This window comes from Lethenteron reissneri, chromosome 8, assembly GCF_015708825.2.
Source record: "Lethenteron reissneri isolate LAM-NWPU_2019-01 chromosome 8, ASM1570882v1, whole genome shotgun sequence".
Taxonomy (NCBI): Eukaryota; Metazoa; Chordata; class Hyperoartia; order Petromyzontiformes; family Petromyzontidae; genus Lethenteron; species Lethenteron reissneri.
The window spans coordinates 3,906,023-3,931,633 of record NC_083786.1 but is presented as its reverse complement, the minus strand read 5'-3'; the positions used below and the strand labels follow the sequence as shown (position 1 = coordinate 3,931,633).

Genomic DNA, 25,611 nt, shown 5'->3' with positions numbered 1-25,611 from the left:
ATTTCGGGACTATGTTTTAAGTGAAAAAAAAAGTCAACATGAAATGAACAGGGACTATTTTTTTACCGTGTCTGGCTGCATGCTACAGCCGTACAGTTGTTACCGAGTGATGTAATTCAGTGATAAAAAATGTACTCTTAATTTTGAATCTATAATTCGTGATGTGGCCTGTCATTAATTTTGACAATGATTGCTCGATGGATATACCAGGTATGATGCGAATGTCGAAATAATCTCCCTGCTCACATGAGTGTGAAAATTCCACATTTCTATTGCAGAGGACTCGGTTTTCTCTTTACACAGGTCACAACACATCCAGGCATATTTTGTTGTTGTTGTTTTATAAATGGCTTAAGCGTATATAGGACTGTTAAATCCGATAGGTCTATAAGCACATTTTGTGATTGAAATCCAAATGCAGTGTAACAAATATAAAACCAATACTTCACGTCTAAAAAAAAAATGTAAATTAACCAAAAAAAGAAGCAAATAACTAACATTAAATTGGCGTGCTATTTTTTAACAGTTGTCATTTTTTTCAAACTAGTTTAATTATATTAGGTGTCGGCATTTGTTCACACGTCTGTGTAAATTGATGCAAGTAAATAATTATACAAGTGACCAACAGCCTGGTCTACATGAGCATGGTTTCCGAAACGTTTGTACTAGGTGATACACTATTTTATGTTACCAGGTAAGGCCCTACCTGAGCTGTGTAGCTCGTTTTCAGAAGCGACCTGACCACAAACGATAGCTCCACGAAGTGGCTTATCACGTGGACATGTATAGCAGCCAAATACTCGAAACGCATGATTGTAAATGTGGAGGGAAAAACCGGATGACCCGGAGAAAAATCTACACGACCACGGGGAGAACACGCAAACTCCAAATATACAGGCATCAGGGTCGGGATCGAGCCCACGAGCTCCTGCATACCAGGCGAGGTAGTTAACATCTCGCCACCGTGGCGCCAACTCAAAGCCTCCATTCTCACTAAACTTTCCTTCTTCAAGCTCTTATTTGTAAAAAAAAACATCGAAGAAGCATTTCTCTTTGTCCATGCGATCCTAAACTATTCATAAGGAATTGCATTATCATAAGGATATGAAATGGATTGTAAAATCAATACACTGATTACTAAGACACCCATGCAGAAAACTCCCAAAAGGACATCTGCAAGTTGCCATGCACATACAAAACATGGTCACAATCACAGCACTCTCCACTTGCTACAGATGTTTCAAATCTTCTTGTCTTTCTGTCTGATGTCATCACATATTCTATATGCCTCTGTTCCACAACAGCTGTAAAATACTTTTCCGTGCCATCACAAATAAAATACCAATGCAACTACACGCAAATTGTATGTATCGCACGCAAAGACAAAAATCCCCCATATAGCATTTACAGACTGTTGGGGCAAGTGCTGTTAGTGACCATCTATGAAGGTCAGCATGGCACACGAGGTGAGTGGTCAACACGGCTGTCTTTGTTTCCCGAGTGGCGATGTTTACACATCTCACCGGGTACTCATTTGAGACTCAGTCGACCTAGGGGAGGCCCAGGACCGGTTCAGATATTCGTCACTGGTGTTAGCCGTCAGCAAGAATAGAACTCGCGTCGCAGGGTTTGCAGCGTTTCGCGCTAACCGCTACACCACCGCTCACACACGCGTACAAACACTGTGTGAAATCAAATACCTTGTTTAATATTTCAGTTAAACCGAGTTATATTTCCACACAAAGAGACATATTGTCGTCTGGCTTAATTCTCACATGCAGCGCATAAATCTACTGGGTCAAACCTAAACTTGTGGCGACTAGATTGTGCTGTGATGTTGAAGCAACTCTTTATACCTGCATTGTAATTGCTTTTTAATTGTGGCAGCAATGTCAGTATAACTGAGCTGCGGTCAAACTAAAACCGTCACCTCGACAAAACACCAGGTCAAGCGCTATTAAAATGTGAAGCCAAAGTTGCGTCAAACGTCTACGACCGCTCTGTATTACAATAAGATCTACAACCTTCAAACGACCTACAGCTCATTAACATTACTGCAGTGGTACGGATACATACGATTTAGATAAACACCTCTAAACATTGCCTGGCACATCCCTAGGCTCAACATTGAACTTTTAATACCATGGGCAGTGCAATGCACCATAATGGTACTCTTAAAAGAAAAATGCATGTTAAAAAACGACAATGGGTTTGACAAATGTTAAGCGTACAACGCAGCATAACGGACAACTGCCAACATAGCATATTCAGAGATGAAGATGTCATTGGTAGGCCAAAGCTAATGATGCCACCAACACGATCATCTCCTCGTCACTGCCCAACGCTCCCTACCCTCCACCAGATCGTGCAGCTGCTGCGCAGTAGACAATCATTGACCTCCAGGACCTGCTCCAAACACATCGTCATTCGCAATCGGACGGATGTCTTAAACTTTACAACGAATGCATCAGCGCTGACAACTGATAAAATCCTTCCCCCACCCCCGACCCCAGTTTCCTTAACTCTCCCTTCAAAATTACACTCGATTATACATGGTACAAGAATACAATGATGCTCAAATTAATTGATCAAACAGTTGGAGCAGGCCTTGCCTTCACTGATACAAATTGCTGGAGATAATTACTTGTGAAACGTAATACATCCTTGGTTACTGGTTACTCAATTATTTTAAAATGTAATCCCGTATTTTTTTACGTTCAAAGTATTCTGATAACTGTTAATGATTGCTTTAAAAAAAAAAAACTTTGTAGACTGTTGGAAAATAACCACAATGTGGTGCGTAACCTGCAGGACTTGTCGCATCATTGACACGCATTGACGACTATTTGCCCCTCCATTCCATGAACCAAAAGCTCGTCATATAATTTTCCCATTTTAAATGTCATTGTATGATTTTCCAAAAAAAAAATAAGCGGCTACATTCAGAGCAATTGTTAAACCCCGAATACAAGTATTAAAAATCGAGTGAAATTGGATTACTAATATCTGCCTTGATCATCTAATTACAATTACAGCACTCAGATGGTTCGATTGTGAAGTGTCAGAGATGCTTAATTGTAATGGGCAGCGTGCCGAAAGTTCCATTTGGTTAATACCTGACCTTCTACTGGGGCAAGCACTTAACCTGGGCAATAATGGTCTTCACCTGGTCAGGTGAAATTATGAGAACAAGTAAATGTATCATCGCAAATTCGTTAATTTTTGTCACAACAACAGGAGAACATGGTTGCGCTGGATAAAGATAGCCATCCGCTGTGTGTTTTCGTTGCACCACGTGTCGTTTTCTGCATGATGCGCCTGAAGAAGGTCCCAGCCAAACACGTGCAGTGAAACGTCGGACATGGTGCCGAACAACACTCAGTAACAATCCGACAAAGACATCAACGCTCTCGCGTCGACCTTGCGGTGTCATTGTCGAGAAGCCCAATTTGCGTGCACAGTACGAGACTGACCCTGCCATACGAATGTGGATTTGACACCACTTTAGCTCAGGACTGTCAACAGAAGAAAAAAATGTCCCCACGCTTATTTCAGCATGGAGATGCTTAGACCATTTTTTATTTATTCATGAGTTATAGTATAGCACTTATAAAACGGCGTAAATGTAACACAATGCTCGAGATTAACTTTTTTAAACGAACAAAAAATAATAGTGCAAATCTATGCCTACTTTCACTTCCCCATTCTAAAGAGTGTTGACCTCCTCGCACATTCGGTCTCTTGCTGAATGGAATTCGCCGGTGTTATGGGCGGGCGCGGAGAAACGCTCACCTCCCTGCATTCAAGCGCGAGTTGGAACAACGTTGACACGCATTCCAGACGGCCGAGGAAGCGCATCTGAAAGCGCGCGACGCAGTGACCGCTATCGAGCAAAGAGGGTCGCTGCGTCGCGCGCTTGCTGATGCGCTTCTGCGGCCGTCTGGAACGCTCTTCTATCCGATATTAGGAAGCCACTGGAGCTATGCACTAGATTGAACACTCATTTATTTAGAAATGCTTTTTGTGTTTAGTTTGTTGTCCTTCCCCCGCAACTCCGATTAGCACGGTTGGCTACGTACGGTGCAAAATAAGTTCAAAATATGTACGTACTTGAACATATTTCAGCATAAAAAAACCCTTATCCAACAACTAAAACGCACGCTCTTAACTTTACGTGGAAAACATTACACGGACGTAATTTGTTAAGCAACTATTACCATTTCACTTGATTAAAGCCACATCTCCTTCCAGGCATTTGAATTCGTTTTTTTAGTTTCTTTTTCAAAAGTTTTTTTTTTCAAACAACTGTCAGCTATTATTAGAAGCCAAGGTTAAACACAGCTTAAGCACAATGCACACAGAGGAAAAAAAAATATTCCCAGCAAATAATTTCGGCCTCAATAACCCTCACAACGGCTCCCTCTTAGCGGCCACAGCCGCGGGCAAGTAGTGAGTGGCGCTGCGTTATTTCAGCTGTCGAGTTTTACAATTTCACACAAACAATACGTGAGTTGTTGGCATTGTCTCTTCGGAACGCGGCTGCAATGTTTATTGCGCCCATGTCAGCTATACTGGGAGCCCTCCCCCTCGCTCTGACTCATGCTAGTTCCTTCAATAACAGCTGCTACGTACACTGCAACTGATCAGGCCAATCGGGGTGAGACCATTGTAATAATTATCATCATCAAGCGGGCATTTATTCCAGAGCAGGCAGCACAGATGGATTAATTGCATGGCAAGTATTGACGTCGATTAGCTTAACCCCAGCACCTGTACACTTGAATTGACATTATCAGCGATAGTGATTCTTTAATCACAATCGACGCTTAATCAAAAATCAAATTAAATTATTATCAAATTCAATGTCAATTCTACGCTTATAATGTATGCACATAGTTTTGCAATAATCAAATAAGATTTTTTTGCGTATAGTTTCCATACCACTATATTGTCTATGAATACATAAATTTCACTTGCATAGCAAAGGCAAAAAAAATATTTGTCGAATAAATTGTGATTCTGAATCGTGATAATTCACCTCCTAGTAGAGGGGGCAAATCATTATATCCCTAGACGTAAAAAATGTTAAGTCAGAGTTTCCCAAAGATATTACAACACTGTATATAATCCGAATAGGTACAGTGTAAAAAAGCCACGAAAAAAACTAAACTAAAAACACTTAAAGTAAATATATTTACAAAAAAAAACATCCCTCAAGGTTTAAAGCTAATGCACAGAAAAGTAAATGATTAGACAGTCCCATCTCTCAGAAACATCTTAAAAGTGTGTGCTAAACTGCCGCAATATCAAGGTTGCTAATGTAAATGATATTAGAACAACGAAAGGATCTGGTATTAATTCGATCCCAGAGTTACCCACAGAAGGAAACATGAAACAATATTCATCCAGCATAAAATAAAGCCATCCAGTTTCTATACAAAACAACAATCTGCACTCGATTACTGCTACACCTTTGACAAGAGTTCTTGAATCACGACTGTAGTTTCCACACTGGAGACTGGCAGATGTAACACAGTTTGTGATTGCCCTGCATTAATAATGTGCAGGTCATCCGGGCAAATGAACGGACGGCTTGCGTGCTCTCGCAACGGCGGGCGACTCTTACAAAACCAGCCTCTCTGCAGCCTCGGCTGTGGCATGTCAAAAACCCCGCGACGGACCGCACCGCTCTACATCCACACTGCTCGACATGAGCAAATGGCACGCTTAAAATCGGAACATGATGAAGCGCGCTGACGATAGATATCCAGGAACAACAACAAAAAACAAGGAGAATTTCAACGCGCCGTAGTTCAGTGACTTTGCGCTGCGCGATTCGAGCGGGCAGACAGATGCCGCCAAACTTAACCGGAGCATAAAAGCGCAGCTAATGCGGTGATACCAAAGAGTGGAGTCAAAATTTGCGTTTGCGGCACTTTGCTTGCGGTTTGAGACATTTTATATCTGTGTCGGGAAGACACATGTGTAAAGAAGTCACGATGATGTAAGGGGATGACATTAAAACCACCGCAAAGCTGGCTCGCAATTAGGGAATGAGTCTTTTATAAACGAAGATGGCAACACACCCCTCAACAGTCACTGCGACACTAGTTTCGTAAACGCATCTAGATTCACGCACAGACGATTGCACTCAATTCTCAGTGATTGTTTGCGTCTGCTTAGAGGCTGATGGTGAGGAATTTCACACCCGTTTTTGTTCCGTGTAAAGACGGCTGCTAGCTAGTGAAGCGGATTGTGGGGATTTCAAAGACTCGCTCAATGGATTGAAAGGAAAATTATGATCCACACCGGATCATGCAGGCAGTAACCTCAAGAGGCCAAAGGTGTAAGTATATCCTAGACGCATTTGCTGCCGTTGGACACAGCAAAAATGGATGGATATCGTTTTCAATGTGTTGTAGTTGCGCATTTATTCTAGGTTTGTAAAATCCCAAGTTACTTAAAATTTGTATATGTCACAGAGAAGCCTTGTCAGATGCACCATATGTAGCCAACCGGGTTAATCAGAGGTTCACTCACACACGTGATGTGAATGGTAGATTCAAGAAACTCCCTTGGATACGTGCACTGCTGACGTTTAGACTCAAAATTGTCTGAGAAATGTTTACCGGGCGTTAGTTTTGTCTGATTATTGAGCAATCGCCTTGGGGTTCAGAGAAGTACAAACAAGTACCATATTTGAAGAACGGACGTAAATTGACACTGCTGCTGTACGCTCAATCACGACGTAGGTAGACACAGAACACAAAAAAAAGCAGATGAGGTGTAAAGCTAAAGGCATGGAATGCAGGATGGATGTTCCATGCAAGATCGGGCCGAAACGTCATACGGCAAAAAACGAAGTGAACATCTGTAATAATTGGCTTTAGCACGCGACGCCGGATAAAGACGGGCTTTTTGATTACGCACTCTAGCACTCTCCAAGCGTTTAATAAACACTCATGTCTGCTTGCAGAAGCATTGTTCCAAGACCAGAGGATCATAAACTAAAAGCACACGCACGCGCGAAACAGATACGGCTAACCTCGAAGTGGAGACGCCACTGAGGCACGCTCAGAGCACGCGCGCAAGCACACACGGGAGCGCGCACGATAGCACCAACGCACGCTGAGTCCACCCACAAGCGTGGCGGGGCAGACCGCACCTCGTTTGGTGATGCCACCGTTTAGTTTAATTTTTATATCTATTTTTTTTTATGATATTTTTTTGTTTTACGCGCCACATACAGAACTCGTGGCAAGTCTTTGTTCGCCCGCACCAAGGCCTTATCTCGGGCAAAGAGAGGTCGGCATCCTGAGTCAACCTTTGACCCCTCGCCCCGGGCAAGCTTCTCGGTCGGTTCGGTCGGTGGCCTAGCTGCACTTGCAGGACTTGACCACCATGTTGGAGAGGTGCTCCACCTTGGGCGTCTTGTTGACGTAGTAGAGGATGGGCAGCGGCTCCAGGTCTTGCGGCACGCAGCACGGCGACACGGACGCCTCTGGGTTCAGCGTGTTGTACAGGCTCAGCACCTGCTCAACCACACCGCCGGAAACTCGGGTTACCCCCCCCCCCTCCTCCCCACTCCCGAGTACAACAATAAAAAAACACGATGAGCTATGACAGATATTTATACGATTTAACCCCAAAACACCTTGATTATGGATAATTTTGGTCACGAACGGCTACCCGTTAAACAAACCAGAATATATCATGGATAAAGATGCCATCGTGCACAGCAAGGTATTGAGCAACAATTTTGAATCACAATACCTTGCTGATCTCGTCAAGGAACATGAACCATCATGCGAACTCTGGTCATCCTCGCAGCGGCTTTTGGCTCAGCCATCGAACAAAGACGGTCGCCGCATCGCACGCTTTCAGATGCGCCTCTGTGGCCGTCTGGAACGCTCTTCCTTCCAATATTCGGAAGCCACTGGAGTGATGGACTTTTACAGGTAGGGACAACCGTTCCACACTGCCCACCAGGGATGATTTGTCTGTGTCGTGCCACGCCCTCAATTTGTATTTCATAGAGCGCTTCGGGCGGGCTCAGCACCACGTGACGCGCCGCCCCACGCAGCTTGCGCCGCGTGACACGGATCGCACGAATGCGCTGTCCAACCAAGTTCCTACCTTCCCACTCCGAAGGAACGTGTTAAATCGAGATTCAAAACTCATTTGTTTAAAATTGGTTTGCTATGTACGGTACGAAACAAATTCAACATAGACAGGTCCATAAGTGGCACCGTGCTGCGATCGCGTGGCGCCTGCTTGCCTTGCTGTGCTGGGTGTCGGTGCTCCAAAGGTAAGGGCAGGGTCCGGCGCAGAAGTTGGCCTGGTAGCCGCGGGGCTCGTGAATCCACTTCCAGCCGAGGTCCCTCCTGAAGTCGATGTAGAGTTGGCGCAGACAGCAGCTGTCCTCGACGTTGCTGCGGTTGCAATTTGACAGCGCAGGAGACACTTTCACTCAGGACATCATCCGGTCGTTCTGTATTCATTTGTGTTACGTGGTACATGTGCGAATGTGTACATGCTATCCATAGTCATAATAAACGTTTGTTTAAAAATGTGTCGTAACCCTCCACCACCCGACACGGCCAATCAGAAAAAAAAAGTGTCACGTTGACAAAAGACAAAGAGTTCACTACTTTAGCCCACCAGTTGTGTTGCAGAGTGAATTCACAACATTTACAATTTTTGAGTCATCGGGCAAATTGCCCGATGATGCTGGATGTAATTACCAGCGAAACGTCGTACTCAAAAATTGTAATTGTTGTGGATTCACTCTTCAACACACCGGTGGGCTAAAGTAGTGAACTATTTTGTCTTTTGTCAACGTGACACTTTTTTTGCTGATTGGCCGTGTCGGGTGGAGGAGGGTTACGACACATTTATAAAAAACGCGATCTAACCCAAAAACGTTTATTATGAATAATATTGGTCGCGAAAGCCTACGTTTTAAACTGAGCTATCCATAGAGTTCTGTAATCCCCGAGGTTTACTGCCCAGACATCTGGCTTGCTTGCAGATGCAGTTATTCCACTGTCAGACCACAACCAAGTTCACGATAAGTTATGACAATCGATAAAAGGTACAAAGCGATGTATGTCCTAGGGTATGTCAGGCCACTGTGTTTAAAGCTTAAAGTGTTAACCACTTCATCATAGATTACTATAGTTTATGGAAAGTTATGAAGCATGAGTTGTGGACTTTGATGATCGAATCCATGAAATATCTTTTACTGGCCATCATGTAAACAAACGAATTTCAAGAAGTTCTGTGCCCATACTGCGGTCGATCTTCTTGTGCCTCCTGCAATTTGGTAAAAAAACACCTTGAGAAAGTCTTAGTTGGCCTGCGTTTTTGTCCGAGTATACGGAGATGTCCAATGTATGCTAAACATAAATCGTGTCGTTGTGCCCAAATCAGCATAATTCAATGAACCAGTTAGATTTATCCACAAATTTGACTGTCGCCTGATGAAGCTAGTTGTAACTACCGGCGAAACGTCGTACTCAGATGGTAAATGTTGTAGCTTCGCTCTCCAACACACCAGTGTGCTGTACTAGTGACGAATTGGCACGTTCTATTTACGTGACAACCCTTACTAGTTGGTCGTGTCGGGTGGTGGCGGGTTTTAACGACACATTTATATATTTACGCGATCTAACAAAAAAAACCTCTATTATGGTTGATAAGACTTAATAACGACAAGGCACAATGTGTTCAATGTAAGCAGCCTCACAGCAGCTCATCTTTAAGGGGGGCAGGCATTGCCGGCTAAAGGCATGCGAAAGCAATTTTCAACAGTTTACCGTAATGGTGTGGAATCGCAACAGGATTCCACGCATTTTTAGGGTTTTACAATTTTAAGAATGGCTTTCATATGCATTGGCAAGAAGCCCCACGTCGGAGTAAACGACACCACCCCAAATTTCCATTCCTGCAATGTTTAATTTTCCCAGCATGGTGACGGAGAGTTCAAAGTATTTCAGCAATGCCGAGACTCAACAAAGCGGAGGGAAAGAGGAAAAAAAAACACGTTCAATTAAATAAAGCAAAAGCGTTTCCGTTGAATTTTTTGGCTGTTTTATTTGCACAGAAGCAAAGGCCTCCTATACCAACACAATGCCCAGAAGGCCAATAAAAAAAATGCATGCAGTGAAAGTGAGAAAATAAGTGTTTTTTTTTACTCGAGCAAAAAAAATATGTTCTTGTTTGATGTCAAGAGCACTCAGCCGAATACTGTCCGTTGATCTGCTTCAAGTTAGCCTTGTTTCATTGGAAGTGTTTAAAGTGCTTTCTGGCACGCCCGCAGCGCCGTCGCGCAAATATTCAAGCCCCCCCCCCCCCGCTTCTACACAATGAATGCCCCCGACTTTATTTGTTTAAAAAAAATGCGCCGAAGTCTTCCGATTGCTGCTGTTTTGTGGCATTTAAAAATGTCCCCTCCTCCCCCCCCCGAGGTTTCAAAGCTGTATTTGCTTTGCGTTCCGCGTTGCTCTGACGGAATGGGTATCTCCCTTCCCCCCATCACACTTCAGCACCCCCACCACCCCCCTGCACAACGAGGGATGTAATGTACGTACGTTTAACTTCTTTCGCACCGTAAATACCCAACCGTGCTAATCGAAGGTGCGGAGCACGCTAATCGGAGGTAACAATCACCTAGCACGAGCGTATTATCACAAAATGCACCGTTATTTTTGCTCCACCACCCAACTATGACAAATGAAACAAGCTGGGCCAGCTGCTGGGTACAGTTGTTCATGGCCTTTTCATCGTAAAATAAAAGCTGGAAACGCAAGACCTCGTCTTGTTGGAAAACGAAGCCGCCGTTTAATTACCAATAGCTTGCGCCACGCAAATAGTGTTTTCCTCGAACGTAAGACGCTGCTACTGGTATTAAAATACGTATGGCTGCAACTTATCCGCATTGTAATCGTGGCCACCTGTCAAATCAGCTATGATGGGGTGGTACTCAAAATTATCGGCGGTTCTGCAAAAGTTGAGGAATTTCCAGATTCATATGGCAGGGATTCAATCTATGAGATGACTGCTGTGGATTTATGTCAGGTAGGTAGAATGGAAATTTACACAAACAGTATTGTAAATGCTGCATATTTCCGTGTCTTGATGTGATGGAAAAATTTTCACGATTGCATGCAAAAGAATCATGTAAAATGTTTAAATGGAAGAGCTGCCGGTATAATGGTGGATAAACAAGATATACTTGAATATCTGTTGCGAAAGAAACATTATGTTTTTTTTTACTTCGTTTAGCAAACACGGTCAAGAGTCAGCCAATGAGTGGCAATTGTTCAAAAAGCCTGCCCTCGCCTCTGCTAATGAGAGCCTGGACGTTGAGTCAAAAGTTTCCTCGCTTTAACAAATGAACCTCATGGCGAGAACCCGGGGTCCCGAATAAACGGAAGTTAAAATCGTAACACACTAATTTATTTTTGGCGACTCCGTCCCACCGCGCACACAAACGCCGCGACCCGCCTGGCGCGGATCATTCTGTTGTCATGTTGTCCAAGCGAGGACGGAGGCGCAGAAGAAACACAACTTTGAAACTTTGATTAGCGCATCGTGTAGAGCTCGTCGAGATACATAGATTGCTCTATCGTTCGCCTTCAACAGAAATAAAATAACGTCGCAACGCAGATTATGCGAGTCGGGGGCTTATGGGACCCCGGGGTCCCGTCATAAGGTTAAAATGCTGCTGAATGATATGGGTCTGAGAAAGTGGATAGACACGGAACACAGTTTATGCTGACGTCTTCACACATGACGCCCAACAACAACAACGACGCAAAATCAGTGTGACTACAATCATTTGAGAGGGATCGTTGAGTTAGCAAGCCATTTATTGCCAGGGAGTGATAGTTATTGGCAGAGTAAATGAGAACGTTGTTAGCCTAACAATGAGTGGTACCATTGATTAAGTGAAGAATTACTGAATTATTGAATAGGTTGGTGAGTGATTGAGTGAGTGCTTTTTCTTGAGGGAGTGAGAGTATACAAGAATGTGTATAGTACACTAAGTGAATGGCATAGTAGAGCAGAACCTGTGAGTGAGTGAATCGAGGGAGTGATGGAGTGGTAGCGTGAATGAGCAATTGTGTGAATGAGTGAACCAGTGATTGAGTGTTTTCATGCACTTCATGCCTTCACACCTCCACCCGTGTCATTGAATGGTTCTGCTCGAGTGAGTGTATAAATGGGTGAGCGAGTAATTGAGTGAACACTTGAGTATTTGGGTGAGTAATACAGCGTACGAATTAATGAGTGAGCAATCGTTGTTGTAGGTCCAGACTGTAAGCAGTAGGCTGTCTCAAGGAGTGAGTGAGTAAGTAAACAAACGTGTGGGTGGGTGGAAGAGGCTCACGAAGAACACTCCTGGGCAGTTAGAGGCAGTCACTCTCCAACTACAGTGGAGGGCAGAGGGGCGACGCTCACAACAACGAGTGGAGTTCCAGGTGACTACAACGCAGCAAATTGGCACAGTGGGGAGCACAGGTGATGTATTTGCCAGTAATCTCAGCCAACCCAAGGTACCTAGGTCTGCCCGTGAGCTCCTGCACGTAGCCTGACACATCAGTTAACCCATAAAACCTGAGTTTGCCCAGTGACTTCCTGCCGCTTCACATGGGCTCAAACTGCACTTAGCCAGGTGCAGGTACCATGCTGACTCCACCACTTAGTGGAGAACGGCAGTCGTTGTTGCTGGCGTAACAGAATGTGTAAATTCACTCTTTTTCATGATGATGACGTACGTGTACGTACATGTACGTCATCGGAACGGAACCGGAGGAAACCCCAAAATAAAATAACTTAATCGATACCCGAGGCTTCCACAAGGCCATGCGGGAAGGTGTGTGGCACTGTTTGGCACCAGCGGTTCTCTGCGGTGAGTGCAATGTCTTAGAAAACAACGGCGCTACGCCTTGCAACTTGCAGACGTCTCGCAACGGAAGAGGCTCAACGGGTGACGTGACTGCAACGGGCAGGTACAAACCGAAAGCAGTAGGCCGCGTCGAGGGCACGTTTGCGCCGCTTGCCCTGGGGCTGAGTCTCGAGTCGATACGAGGGCAGCATCATGAGCAGCAGGTGCGCTCCCCGCACCAGACCCTGCTGCTGCTGTTGCTGCTGCTGTCGGTGCCCGCCATCCGGCCCTCTCACCACCTCGTCGTCGATGCCTGGGGAGTAATACACTCATCAGAATCATCATCATAACTGTAATCTGCGCTCCTGCAGTGGAGGAGGAATAGCAAAAACTTGCACAACCGCTTTCCCTTGAAGTCCTCCCGTCCATGGCTGGCAGACCTTGACATTGGTATTTAGCTCCTGGACATACGCAACAGCGGAATCATCATGAACAACATGAATAGGATAGAGTAGAGCATTTGATATCCGACTGTCACGTATCCACCCTGGCCAATGAATTCCCCACACCAATGCGATGCTTGTGCACGGTCGTTGTAACCAGAATCTCATGTAATTTCATATTCATGAAGTGCCTTCAATCACGACGCGTAACAGTAAAATAAAAACGGCAAGAGAATAGAATGATTCGAATGGAAGGAGCGTTAAAGGTTTGAGAAATTAGTGACTGCATACACTCTAAAGCACGGTCAAACATTTCGTACACGTGTAAAGCAGTTTGTGCTTTATGTTACAAGTACCTCAATTGTCCTCAGCGGGTCGGGTATGTGATGTAGCACCGCACTTTAATATAACCGTATCTGTAATTTTCTTGGTTCTTTCGGTAACGTCGTGAGAATAACTGTATTATGTTTTATTTTTATTATTTTATTACTTCCATTCTACGTGACTTTACCGAAAGAACCAAGACGATGAATCCCTGCAGTCACGAAAGCTTTAAATCGAAACGTATCTGTAATTCTTTAGATGTTTGCTCGTGCCCCAATTTGTTTGCTTAATGAGAGCCTCTTGATGTGTTTTGATTAGTGCTGGCCGCTGGTCAATGCTTGTGTTGAGGAGTGGAGTGCTGACGTCAGGTCACACTCGCCTCGGGGGTAAAGTGACGTCATGCCCCCCGGGGTATTTGAGGGGAGACCCGTGACGTGGACGGGGTCTTCGCCGAGAGTCAGAGGAGCGAGTGGTTACGAAGTAGGGGGGCTCCGGGATAGTGGGTTTGAGAGCCAGGCTAAGGGGGGCTACTTTACCCGGCTGGCCGCGTTGGATGAACCCTCGGCCAGTGCTGTGGGAAGAGCCCGATAGCCTGGTGGGGTGTAGGGAACTCCCAGTACCCTTCCCCTGGGGAGATTAGTTAAGAACCGTTGTGTTAACCCCTTCCCCCGAGTTAGGCGTAAGCCCTAAATAAACGGTTTGGCAGTCAGCCCCTACACGACCGGCTTTAGCGTCCTTTTCTACCACGCAACACATTGTAAAAATATTAAATTGTCTAGACATGGCAACAGGTAAGCAACATAGGGTGAGGGAATAGGCAGATAGTAATTGTTTTAATATCAAAATGTGCTTCCATACAATCAGCCTCAGAGACTTTTCACAGTTATTCAAAGTCAAAGTTTCTTCCTGTGGAAAGCAGGACTCATTTCTCTTTGGCAGTTATTAACCCTCCATATTCCCATGACGAGGGCTGGTCTCTTTCCATAGAATGGACACTATTCACGTCCCACAAAGACGCACACATTTTACCAACTCCGAAGGTGCTGACGGCAAAACTGGAATATACGTGCAAATTATAAAGGAAACCTGGCCGCCAATTAGTAGTAAAAAAAAATGTGTTTTGAGAGAAATTCCTACTGGCATTACTCTGAAAGATGAAATTCATAACTATATCGAATTAACGATGTGGAAAACAACTCGACAGAGTGATTCTGGTGTCCAGTGTTGGGCCACAAAAGCCCCACTGAACTGGCTGCAGAAGAAACCTCAGCGGTGTTATGCTGTTGACAGAAGGACTCCCTGAAGGACATTGATTTAGCCTCATGTAAATATGACTTAAATGTGAAAAGAAAACACAAATTGAATGTGACCGCGTAATTTTTTTTTTGCGGTTTTAGCTGCACAGCTCTCCGAAGTGTTTCGGCGTTCATAGTGGGTGTTGTTCGGCACGATATCCGACGTTTCGTCTCACGTGCTGGTGCTGGGAGCTTCTAATTAAATTCCTGCAGAAGCTCCCTCGTAGGTGAAGCGAAACGTTGGACATCACACAACACGAAACAGTACAATCTCCGAAACCACAAACTCGGAAAAATTTGGGAGAACAACTTTAAAGTTTAAACTAAACTATTGAACTACATTTATACATAACCAGGTAATGCCCACTAAGATATATATCTCTTTTTCAAATGCGACCTGGCCACAAATTATATCCCAACAAAGTCGCTTATAACGTGGTAATGTACGTCAGCCAAATACTCTAAAACGCACGTTGATTCTCAATGTGAAGGGGAAAACCGGAGGACCCGGAGAAAAATCCACGCGACCACTGAGAGAGAGAAGCAAACTCCAAATATACGGGCGTCAGGGTCGGGATCGAACCCACGACCTCCGGCATACTAGGCGAGGTAGTGAACATCTCTCCACCGCGGCGCCCCAAGTTATATTTTACGTAAGTGGGTGAGCGGAGACTCAAGAGACAAGGGACGAATCTCATTTGCAATGGCTGCTTGCGTTCCACCGTTACCTGCGAACCGAGCGGCGAGCTCCTCACTCTTGTTGGGAACGATGTTGTTCGTGGATGTGACGAAGGTACAGCATGGGCAGTGGATGCTGATCTTGAGTCCCTGATTTTTCACTGTCAATGGCAAAACAAGCAAAGAAACGCATTCGACTTTCATTTGTTTTACTTTTACACGTGACCAACGTGATTAAAAATTGTAAATATCGGGTCCGCTCGCGAGAGTAGAATGTGAATCGTGCACCCTCATCCACCCGAAACAGCCAATTCTCTCTTTCCCCCCTCATCTGCGATTAGCACGGTTCACTATGTGCTGTGCGAAAGAAGTTCAATATGCATACATACAAACATGTTGTGGATTCACTCTTCAACACACCGGTGGGCTAAAGTAGTGAACTATTTGTCTTTTGTCAACGTGACACTTTTTTACTGATTGGCCGTGTCGGGTGGTGGAGGGTTACGGCACATTTATAAATAACGCGATCTTAACCCAAAAACGTTTATTATGAATAATATTGTTCGCGAAAGCCTACGTGTTAAACAAACATACAGCCAATTAATATCGTTGTCACGTGAACAATCGCGCCAATGTATTGCTGTTTCAGCGTCACCAGTGTGGTGGACCCCCCCTCAAATATGACTTCACAAAGCTCTGCCCCCCCCCCCCCAAATAAATAAAACATGCTTCAAATCGCTTTAAACTATTTTCATTGTAGTGCGTGTTTAATGTGGCGCTGCACTCTGATGTTGTTGGAGAAAACACTTATTAAAAAGTCTATTTTATTAAGTAGAACGTGTTGTCTAGATTTATTTAAGGTTGCGCATTTTGATGTGACGTCACATTTCTCAAACCCCCCCTCCCCTCGTCACACATCGTCACAAATGTCTGACCCCCCCCCCCCCCAGGTGCGTGACGTCATTTATGGACGGCCCCTAAAACACTTGCCGCATTTGAACAATCTCCAGACGCATGCCAAAGCAGCGTGAGGCACAAACCGAAAACACGTTCGGGACATCCTCCGTGTCACAATTTGGGCAGAGAAGAACACGTGCGGGGATCGACCTCATGGGAGCCAAGGTGGTTACCTCGGTGCTGGAGCCACTCAGAGACGGTGTCCGTGATGTCAAAGGAGAGCCACTCTTCCTCCGACTTGGGCCGCACCACCTTGCTGTCGATGTACCGCTGGGAAGGGGCCCCCGGGTCCTTGAACTCCAGCAGCTGCACGGTACAATAATCATGATCGTCGGCATCATTGTCATCATCATGATCGTAAATCACCATCATCATTGTCATCGTAAATCATTATAAATCATCATTGTTGTTTCAAAAAGTAATAATCATGAAAAGCATCATCATAAAATACCACCATCATAATTCACCATCATAAATTACCATAATAATTTTCATTAGAAATCATAAATAATCATTGCCGTCATAATAATAATCATCATCATAAAATAATCTTCACCAATGGTATGGTGAAGATCCGGACTGTGCCCTCTGTTCCATGCCAGCCAACCTCAGGCACATTCTCACAGGGTGTAAAACAAGCCTCACCCAAGGACGCTACACTTGGCGTCACAACCAAGTCCTTAAAACCCTTGCGTCTGCCCTGGAGGACAAGCGAGCTGCCACCAACTCCCTACCACCCCCAGCAGCATCACACCCCTTACGGACGACCTTTGTCCGCGAAGGGGCTAAACCACCGAAGAGCGGCTCTACACCAATAGAGCGAGACCAGCTGCGCTTGGCCCGCGACTGGAAAATGCTAGCTGACATTGGCTGGCAACTTGTGTTTCCTCCGGAGATCGCAACCACCACCCTAAGACCTGACGTGGTGCTCTGGTCCCGTTCGCTCAAGAAGGTCTTCATCATTGAGCTCACAGTACCCTGGGAGGACTCAGTAGATGAGGCTTATGAGCGAAAACATCTGCGCTATGCCGATCTAGCTGCCGAAGCACGGCATCATGGCTGGAACACAGAAGTCCGACCAGTGGAGGTGGGCTGCAGAGGTTTTGTGGCAACATCTACAACCAGACTGCTTAGAGACCTGGGAATTAAGGGCCAGAGCCAGCGTTCGGCAATCAAAGCTGTATCGGAGGCGGCAGAAGGCAGCAGTCAGTGGCTCTGGATGAAGAGGAAAGACCCCAGCTGGGCCCCAAAGTGAGAGGGCCAGGAGGTATGCAGTCAACAATGCTTGACTCAGGGAGGAGGACGCCCCTGCCATGCATAGTCCCATGGGATGTTGGCTACCAACAACAAGGCAACTCCTATGACTAATTGGGAATGGGACGCAAGCGTAGGATTGATCACCCTGTCACTGGCCGCCTTTGGGGAGGGTGTATAGTATGAAAGGCCGAAACACCCTAGGAACCAAAGGGTCACTACTGACGATGCGCTCCCCAAATTTCACCAGGCTCACTGTTCATGAACTCTTGGAAGTGCTTGCACAAAGGATAGTAACATCTCATCCTGTGTTCTTTGGAATTACAACCATCATGAATCACCATCGTCATTATTCTCATCATCATAAAGTGCCATCATCAAAATAATTATCATTATAATAATAAATTACCACCATCATAATTCACCATCGCCAGCATTGTAATTCACAATCAACAACAACCATCATCACCGCCATCATCATTGTAAACCATTGAAAAACGCCATCAACATCTTGTTAAATCACCATAATCGTTATCATAATTATAAACAATCATCATGAATCACGATCATCAATTATCCTCGTCGTCGTCGTTGTGAACAGGCATTTTTTTATTACACGCTTTTATTTAACTCACTCTGTTGTTGTTGTCGTATCCTCAAATATTGCAACTCAATTTTAACCCACTTCCCAATATGGTATCGACTGCAAACTTGGTATACTTATGTCATACTGATGACAATACCATATTCTATAATAAAAAATGAAAAAAAAGTATTTTTAAACATTCATTTTTATATGTTATGTTTCTGCTTGGCTCTAATTGCCCACGCTCAACTCACGTTGGCTGTAAATCACCACGGCCCCTTACGCTATGGCAAGCTTTGCGACAACTTCCTGGAGTCGTGGAGTTCTGCCATTACGAGTAGGGTACATTTCATTAAAGCGTGTTTAAAAAAAAGTATTTTTAAATATTACTCATTTAACATTGCGCTGTAACCAACAATTTGGAGGAGTCTAAAGGAGTGCAGTGGAATGCATTCTGTACACCCCCTCGGCCATGTCGCGTTCGCTATTTGATTGTTGATTTAAAGCTTTCATGACTGCAGGGATTCATATTATCGGTTCTTTCGGTAAAGTCACGTAGAAGGGAAATTATAAAATAATACAATATAAAACAATGACATTCTCACGACGTTTCGACTGCAACACAAGCAATCGTCATCAGGTGTGAAAAACACAGCAAGAAAAAAACGCCACTTTTTTAAATTTTCTTGCTGTGGTTTTCACACGTGATGATGATTGCTTGTGTTGCAGTCGAAACGTCGTGAGAATTTCATTGTTTTATATATTTTTTAATTTTTTATTTCCCTTCTACGGTGACTTTACCGAAAGAACCAATAATATCATCATCATCAGGTGTGAAATCCAGGTCAAGAAAAAACCGCCACTTTTTTCAAAATTTCTTGCCGTGTTTTTCACACCTGATGATGATTGCTTGTGTTGCAGTCGAAACGTCGTGAGAATTTCATTGTTTAATATTTTTTTATTTCATTGTTTCTTTTCTTCGTGACTTTACCGAAAGAACCAAGAATATTTGATTGTTGTAAACGAATCTCCACATTCATTCGTTTGTCCATCTGTGGAGACAAAGGAGTACCTGGTACAGCTCTATCCTCTGCTCGTTCTGCTTGGCTTGGTAGTTGGGAATGCGTAGAATCCTAAATTCCGCCTTGACCAGATTGGAGGCATTCTTTTCCATTGACGTCACATCAAAGTTGAAGATTCGGAAGTAGTCGTTGTAAGGATTTCGCCGCACCTTATCTGCAAGGCATAGCAAAAACATTAATCGTCGATTAATTTTCTCATTTTGCACCCCTTACTGCGTTTTCACAGCTCAAATCATACGTCACAGAAATGATATTCAAATTGAAACGAGGTGTGACTACATTGTGACGACAACAACTCATCACGGAAGTAATACATTACGTTTTAAAAACCCACAACCATGTCAGGATTGCACAAGTAATCAAGAGACGCCTACACACACACAGAATGGTCCCAAATTAAAAAAAAAACGTACACGTACTTTATTTTCAATCAAATGCTGGATAACGGCCTTCTCCCTACCGCGTCGGTTATGGAGATTGTTTGACCATACTTTACCATGCTGGTTGGTGAAAGTGATTGAACATAGATGCGGGAGCATTGAGGTACAGTACAACAATGTATTTTTCCAGCACTGCCCTCTGCTGATCTGTGCGTAGCACGGTGTAGCCGCTGCGTAGGTGAACTTGGCTGCAGTGGTCTCTCATCCAAATGCTATCCAAACTCAACTCTGCTTAGCATCTGACGTCTGATGAGATCATAGGTAACTGAGGGAAACGCGTTAATAGGAAATTGGTAAATTATCCCCAAGCGGGACCTTCTTAAAGGGCTCGGGGACTCATTCAGAATTCCCCGGGTCAGTTTTAAATTAAAAATTCAAAGAGTTTAAATTTCGATTTAAAGCTTTCGTGACTGCAGGGATTCATCTTCTTGGTTCTTTCGGTAAAGTCACGTAGAAGGGAAATAATAAAATAATAAAAATAAAACAATAAAATAATTCTCACGACGTTTCGGCCACAACGCAAGCAGCCGTCCTCAGGTGAAGACCAGGTCTGTCGGGAAGACAGACAGCGTCTTCACCTGAGGACGGCTGCTTGCGTTGTGGCCGAAACGTCGTGAGAATTTTTTATTATGTTTTATTTTTATTATTTTATTATTTCCCTTCTACGTGACTTTACCGAAAGAACCAAGAAGATTCAACGAGTTTGTTTTGTTCCAATGAAGCAATGGCACGGCAATCATATCTAACTGAAACATTCCACGTATTTTATTGAAGTAACCAGCCTCTCCATGGATGGCCAATGTTGACTCCCCACGCACAATTTACGATAATTACTGCAGGTCAAAGGGACTTCCGTGGTCAAACACAGGCGGCTCTGGGCCAATAATAAAAACTAAAAAATTCCACAACACTTTGGTGGGGTCCTGTCTACGAAACGACGCGAAGTGACTCGGTTTTGGCGACCGTCGGGCAAAATGCGTTCATCGTGCATACGCAGGGAGACGATTTGAACACAAAGCATCGTTGAGGTGACGCACGGTTTACCACGTGCTGCTGTTGTCATTAATGGGAGCCAGTGCTGTTTTTATTTTTTACAATTTGGCGAGTGGCTTACAACCACAGCTGCTTGAAAATTACCAGGGTCGTATAACACAACCCAAAACACTATTATTTTCAGTTTGAATGTGTCATGTTAACAGCACTGCAGCTTGCCCCAGGATAAGTAATGTATAAAAGCTATAGAGCTATTTCTATATTCAAGTTTAATTGCAAACAGTATTATACACATGAGTAAAAACACATGGCAATGCAAGCTGCCTTCTTATTTGGCAACATTTATCAGGTTGTTATTCAATAATGAACATCACTCTTGCTTGGCAAGCCTTACGTAATAAGTGGTGCGCTATAATATTAATTTGTAAAAAAATTCAGTCCAATGACCTTTACTTAATCAAATGTGAGTCCATCGGGATTCTTTATCTACATCTTTAATCGAAACCAAGGGAACCACAGTTACATATAGATACATAATTATATTGAAATTCATTTCAGACAAAAATTCCACATTCGGGATTTTGGCTAAGCCACTGCCACGCAATTGGCAAACGCTTCTATATAATGTCCAGGCTTATTTAACAGTAACTTTAACGCATAAAGACTACTTTGGTGACATCCTACAAACGGTGACAGACTGGGACGAACACAAAAAATCGGCCCAGGTATTTGTAAACATAGCGGCCCAAATTTCTGTGCGATCTCATTGGCCCATTTTGGCTGGGTCCAAAAAACAAATGGGCCAGTGATGAAGAATCTTTGGGGCTGCCGAATAAATAACCAATGAAGCGTGCGCATTCGAGGTACTCAATTTTTTTAATAACATTTTTTTCCTCTGATCACGTTTACAAATTCCCCACACAGACCGGCCCACCTGCCCTCGGAATGGACCGGCCCATTGACCATTTGCCCGGACTGCTCCCCTATGGCCAGTCGGGGTCTGCCTACAAAAATTGAAGAACAGTGAGAATCAATTAAATGTATTCATGAAATCTGGCTGAGTAGCATGTGAATAGAAAGGCAGACTATCCGGAAACCAGTTGACAGTTTAAAATGTCGTGTCTTCTTATTCAATTGAGAAAAGGGCAGCTGTCATTCTCCATTGATGCCTCTGAGCTTGTGGTAAAAATCCCACACGAACACGGATATATGAAATCGTTCGATATATTAACATCGAAAGAAAATGACCGTTAAACCATCCACAAACACTGCACTGGCTGTGGTCGGTTAAATGCTGAAAACATGCGACAGTCAGATATGTGACGGTCAGATTTGCAAACGTTGCACTCTCTCTATTTTAGAATACAATATGTCACGTGACATTCACGGAGAAACCTCAACGCCTACAATGCACGGTGCAGGAATAGTTAATTATCCAGGGAGATACTTGCGGGAAACAAATCCATCACAAATCCATCACACGAACTTTGGTCTTCTTCGCAGCGGCTTTTGGCTAGCCATCAAACAAAGACGGTCACTGCATCGCACGTTTTCAGATGCGCTTCCGCGGCTGTACGGAAAGCTCTTCCGTTATTAGAAAGCCACTGGAGTTCTGCGCTTTAACATCTAGATTGAACACTAATTTCTTTATAACTGCTTTTTGTCTTTAGTTTGTTGTCCTTCCCCCACTCCCCTGATTAGCACGGCTGGCTACCTCTGGTGCGAAAAAAGTTCAACAAAGGCATAGAAATCCATTTTGCTTGCGGAGTAGTGGCTCGTTTCAAATCCAGCACCCACAATACTGCACTCAACCCACCCAGAACACCTTTCTAATCTCCACCAAGTCTACTCAAATACAAAAACAAAGATTCCCCGTATAGCCTAAACAGACTGTATGGGCAAGTGCTGTTAGCGAGCACCTATGAAGGCCGGAACAGTACACGAGGGGGTAGGTGGCCAGCACCACGCCCGACCGCCTTTGTCTCCCCAGTGGCGATGTTTACACATCGCACCAGGTACTCATTTGAGGCTGAGTCGACCTAGGGGAGGCCCAGGACCAGTTCAGATAATCGTCTATGGTGTTGGCCGTGAGCGGGAATCGAACCCGGATCGCCGGGTTCATAGCGCAGCTTAGCGCTAACCGCTAAACTACAGCACAAAACTTCACATCCATGCATTATTAGAAAATGGATCGTGTCTGAAATATTAAATACATCGCTAACCCGTCGTGTGCACTCCCAGTTCAACAAAAATACCTGAATTCACTCCCGTGCAGGACGGGAAACGCACAATGAATATGCGTTTGCAAGGAGGCATTCCCTTACGCAAACGTTGGCTTAAGAAATGCGCCATAAAAGTTATGGGCTTTGAGAAAGGGTGCTGGATCGGCAGGTGCTATACGTGCCTACGTGCTCATGACGGTAAAGTTTCCCGGCAAGCGCATTACTCAAATCACAGCTTGCACTGCCCTGGCGGCTCGCGGTGGAAAACTTGCCTCCTGGAAATGAGCACAACCCCTGTCCAACCCCCCCCCCACCGCTCAAAAAAAAGACTGTACGTTTAACACCCTTGTTTAAAGCATTTTAATGACGCGTGCTCTGGTACGTTACAGTTGTTTTTTTGCACATTTCGGCGACTCCAGAGACAGAAGTAAAATCGAGGACAATGTAACTTGCGTAACACGGCTCATTTTTTACAATGTAGGTGGAGGGGGTGGGGGGTGCTATCCCCCTGCTCTCATCCCCCCACCAACCCCCCTCTCCCTCGTGAGAATTGAGGCTGCCACTGCTGCACGTACCGGGGGTGGCATTCGCTCAGGTGATACCCAGAATTCCCAGCTCACAACTTTCCATTGCCCAGATCCCAGCTCGCTCACTCATCACTTCGCCTCGTTGCAGATACAAATATGTACGTTGGACTGCATGTATGTACAGTGTGCTTGACTTCTTTTGCACCGTACGTTGCCAAAAGTGCTAATCGGAGGTTGCGATTTTCACAGCGAAGTGAATTGTAAACCTAGTCAATTGAAGCAACTTACCTGCGGAGTACGTGTAAGCAGTAGTACTCCATTCTGTGAATAAAATGTGTTTTAGTTGGCTATGCAGACCATTATTAGCCAGCATAATATTTGTAAGCAAGCACAGTCTGGACAGCAGTGGTTTCGACTTTCTGGGTCTCATCAGGAGCGTCAGGCTTGTTTAACAAATTGTTGCTGGTTACCAGACGTTATTGGCAAGAGCACCCCATCGCGACTGTGGGGTCCTGTTTAACACACGAAGCAGTATTGTTAACAAGGCTCATTATTCGTTGTTGTAGATCAGAGTCGTCGTGAAGAGATACATTTACGATTCGGTAGAATATCACATACTCCTGGGCCATTTCCCACTGTTGGGGTGGAGTGTGGTGGCGCAGCGGTTTGCACTGCGAGCACAATGACCTGAGTTTAATTCCCGACCATGGCGAGTGGTGTTCTGAATCGGTCCCAGGCCCATCCTTCACAAACCCGCACTGACAAGTGTGGTGAAGTATGGCCAAGCAACTCGGCAACATGAGGGTGTGAACCTTGTCCAGCAATTTGCAAGTCTAATTCATATCTACTTTGTAATATTTTAGCTTTTGTTCGAATGATCCGTCCACTTAACTTCCTGTGCGATATTCCACCAGTGCCGGCCCCGGCTTGGGCTGGACACCTGTGATTTAAAAGAGATTCACGGCTCATTGAGTTATTCCAGCTTAAATCAAATGTCTACGGCCAAACGGTTTAATGGAGGGCTGTAAAATAATTGTTTTAAATACCGGTTTTTGAATTCGCAAAATGTGATTTGATGTTCTGCTGTCCGTCGGAAAAAGAAAAATCTGGAAAGAAAACCAGGAGAACTGTGGTGTGTGACTAATAATAATGGTACGTGCTTGGAACGGCCAAAGCAATAGCCGTGTAAATTCCGTGAAAGTGTCAGATCATTTACTGATGATCACCGAGTTTCCAATGGCAGGTTTCTTGTGCACTCATGTACACAGTCCTGTGAATAGACTTTGAGTGCTGTACGTGCAGATCACAGTAGAGCATTTGAATGTGCGCTGTGAAAAATAATAGTATCAATAGACTCATGTATGCAGCACCAAGCCACACAGCAGTCTAATAATGCTTATATAACAAATGTTAAGCTCAAAACATTTATATCGAGTATCACTGCCAAGCATCTTTAAACATGCGTATATACATTATTTTTTATAGTATATCAATTACTTTGAATTAATTCAGTTATTTTTCAAATTATTATTTTCATTTGGCCATTTCACCACTGGATGGGGGCTCCCACACGCCATTCGGATTGTTAGGGTTTTTTGACCACACTTCACCACGCAGGTCCATGAGTGTTCATGTCGGCGGGTCGCATAGATGTTGGACTATGGTATAGTACAACAATGCTTGTTTTCTTCCGCACTCGCCCCCTGATGGCAACGCAGACCCGCGGCAGCATACAGCACCCGCTGTACCTCTCGACAACCTGCACAGGACTGCATTGGTGTTGCCACACTCTCAATGTGGCCAGGTGGTAGCTGCAAGGCAGAACGCGTGCCTCACTCGTACGGATGTGAGGGAGTTCAAATCCCATCCCAGGGATTAGACTCAGCCCATTATCGCTCTGGGGCGGGGGGGGGTCAAT

The 25,611-nt window shown here is 44.5% G+C and overlaps 1 protein-coding gene across 1 annotated transcript in view; it reads right to left on the bottom strand.

The window, feature by feature from the left end:
• Positions 1-1,683: 1,683 nt before the first annotated feature.
• LOC133360030 (transforming growth factor beta-2 proprotein-like) overlaps positions 1,684-25,611 on the bottom strand; it is a 34,574-nt gene continuing 10,646 nt past the window's right edge. The window contains exons 2-7 of the mRNA XM_061578602.1: positions 19,502-19,665; positions 16,763-16,895; positions 15,683-15,793; positions 13,025-13,205; positions 8,279-8,432; positions 1,684-7,532 (exon numbers count right to left, since the gene is read on the bottom strand). Of these exons, the coding sequence (XP_061434586.1) occupies positions 7,374-7,532; positions 8,279-8,432; positions 13,025-13,205; positions 15,683-15,793; positions 16,763-16,895; positions 19,502-19,665 (902 nt within the window). The 3' untranslated portion in view covers positions 1,684-7,373. The remainder of the gene's footprint in view (positions 7,533-8,278; positions 8,433-13,024; positions 13,206-15,682; positions 15,794-16,762; positions 16,896-19,501; positions 19,666-25,611) is intronic.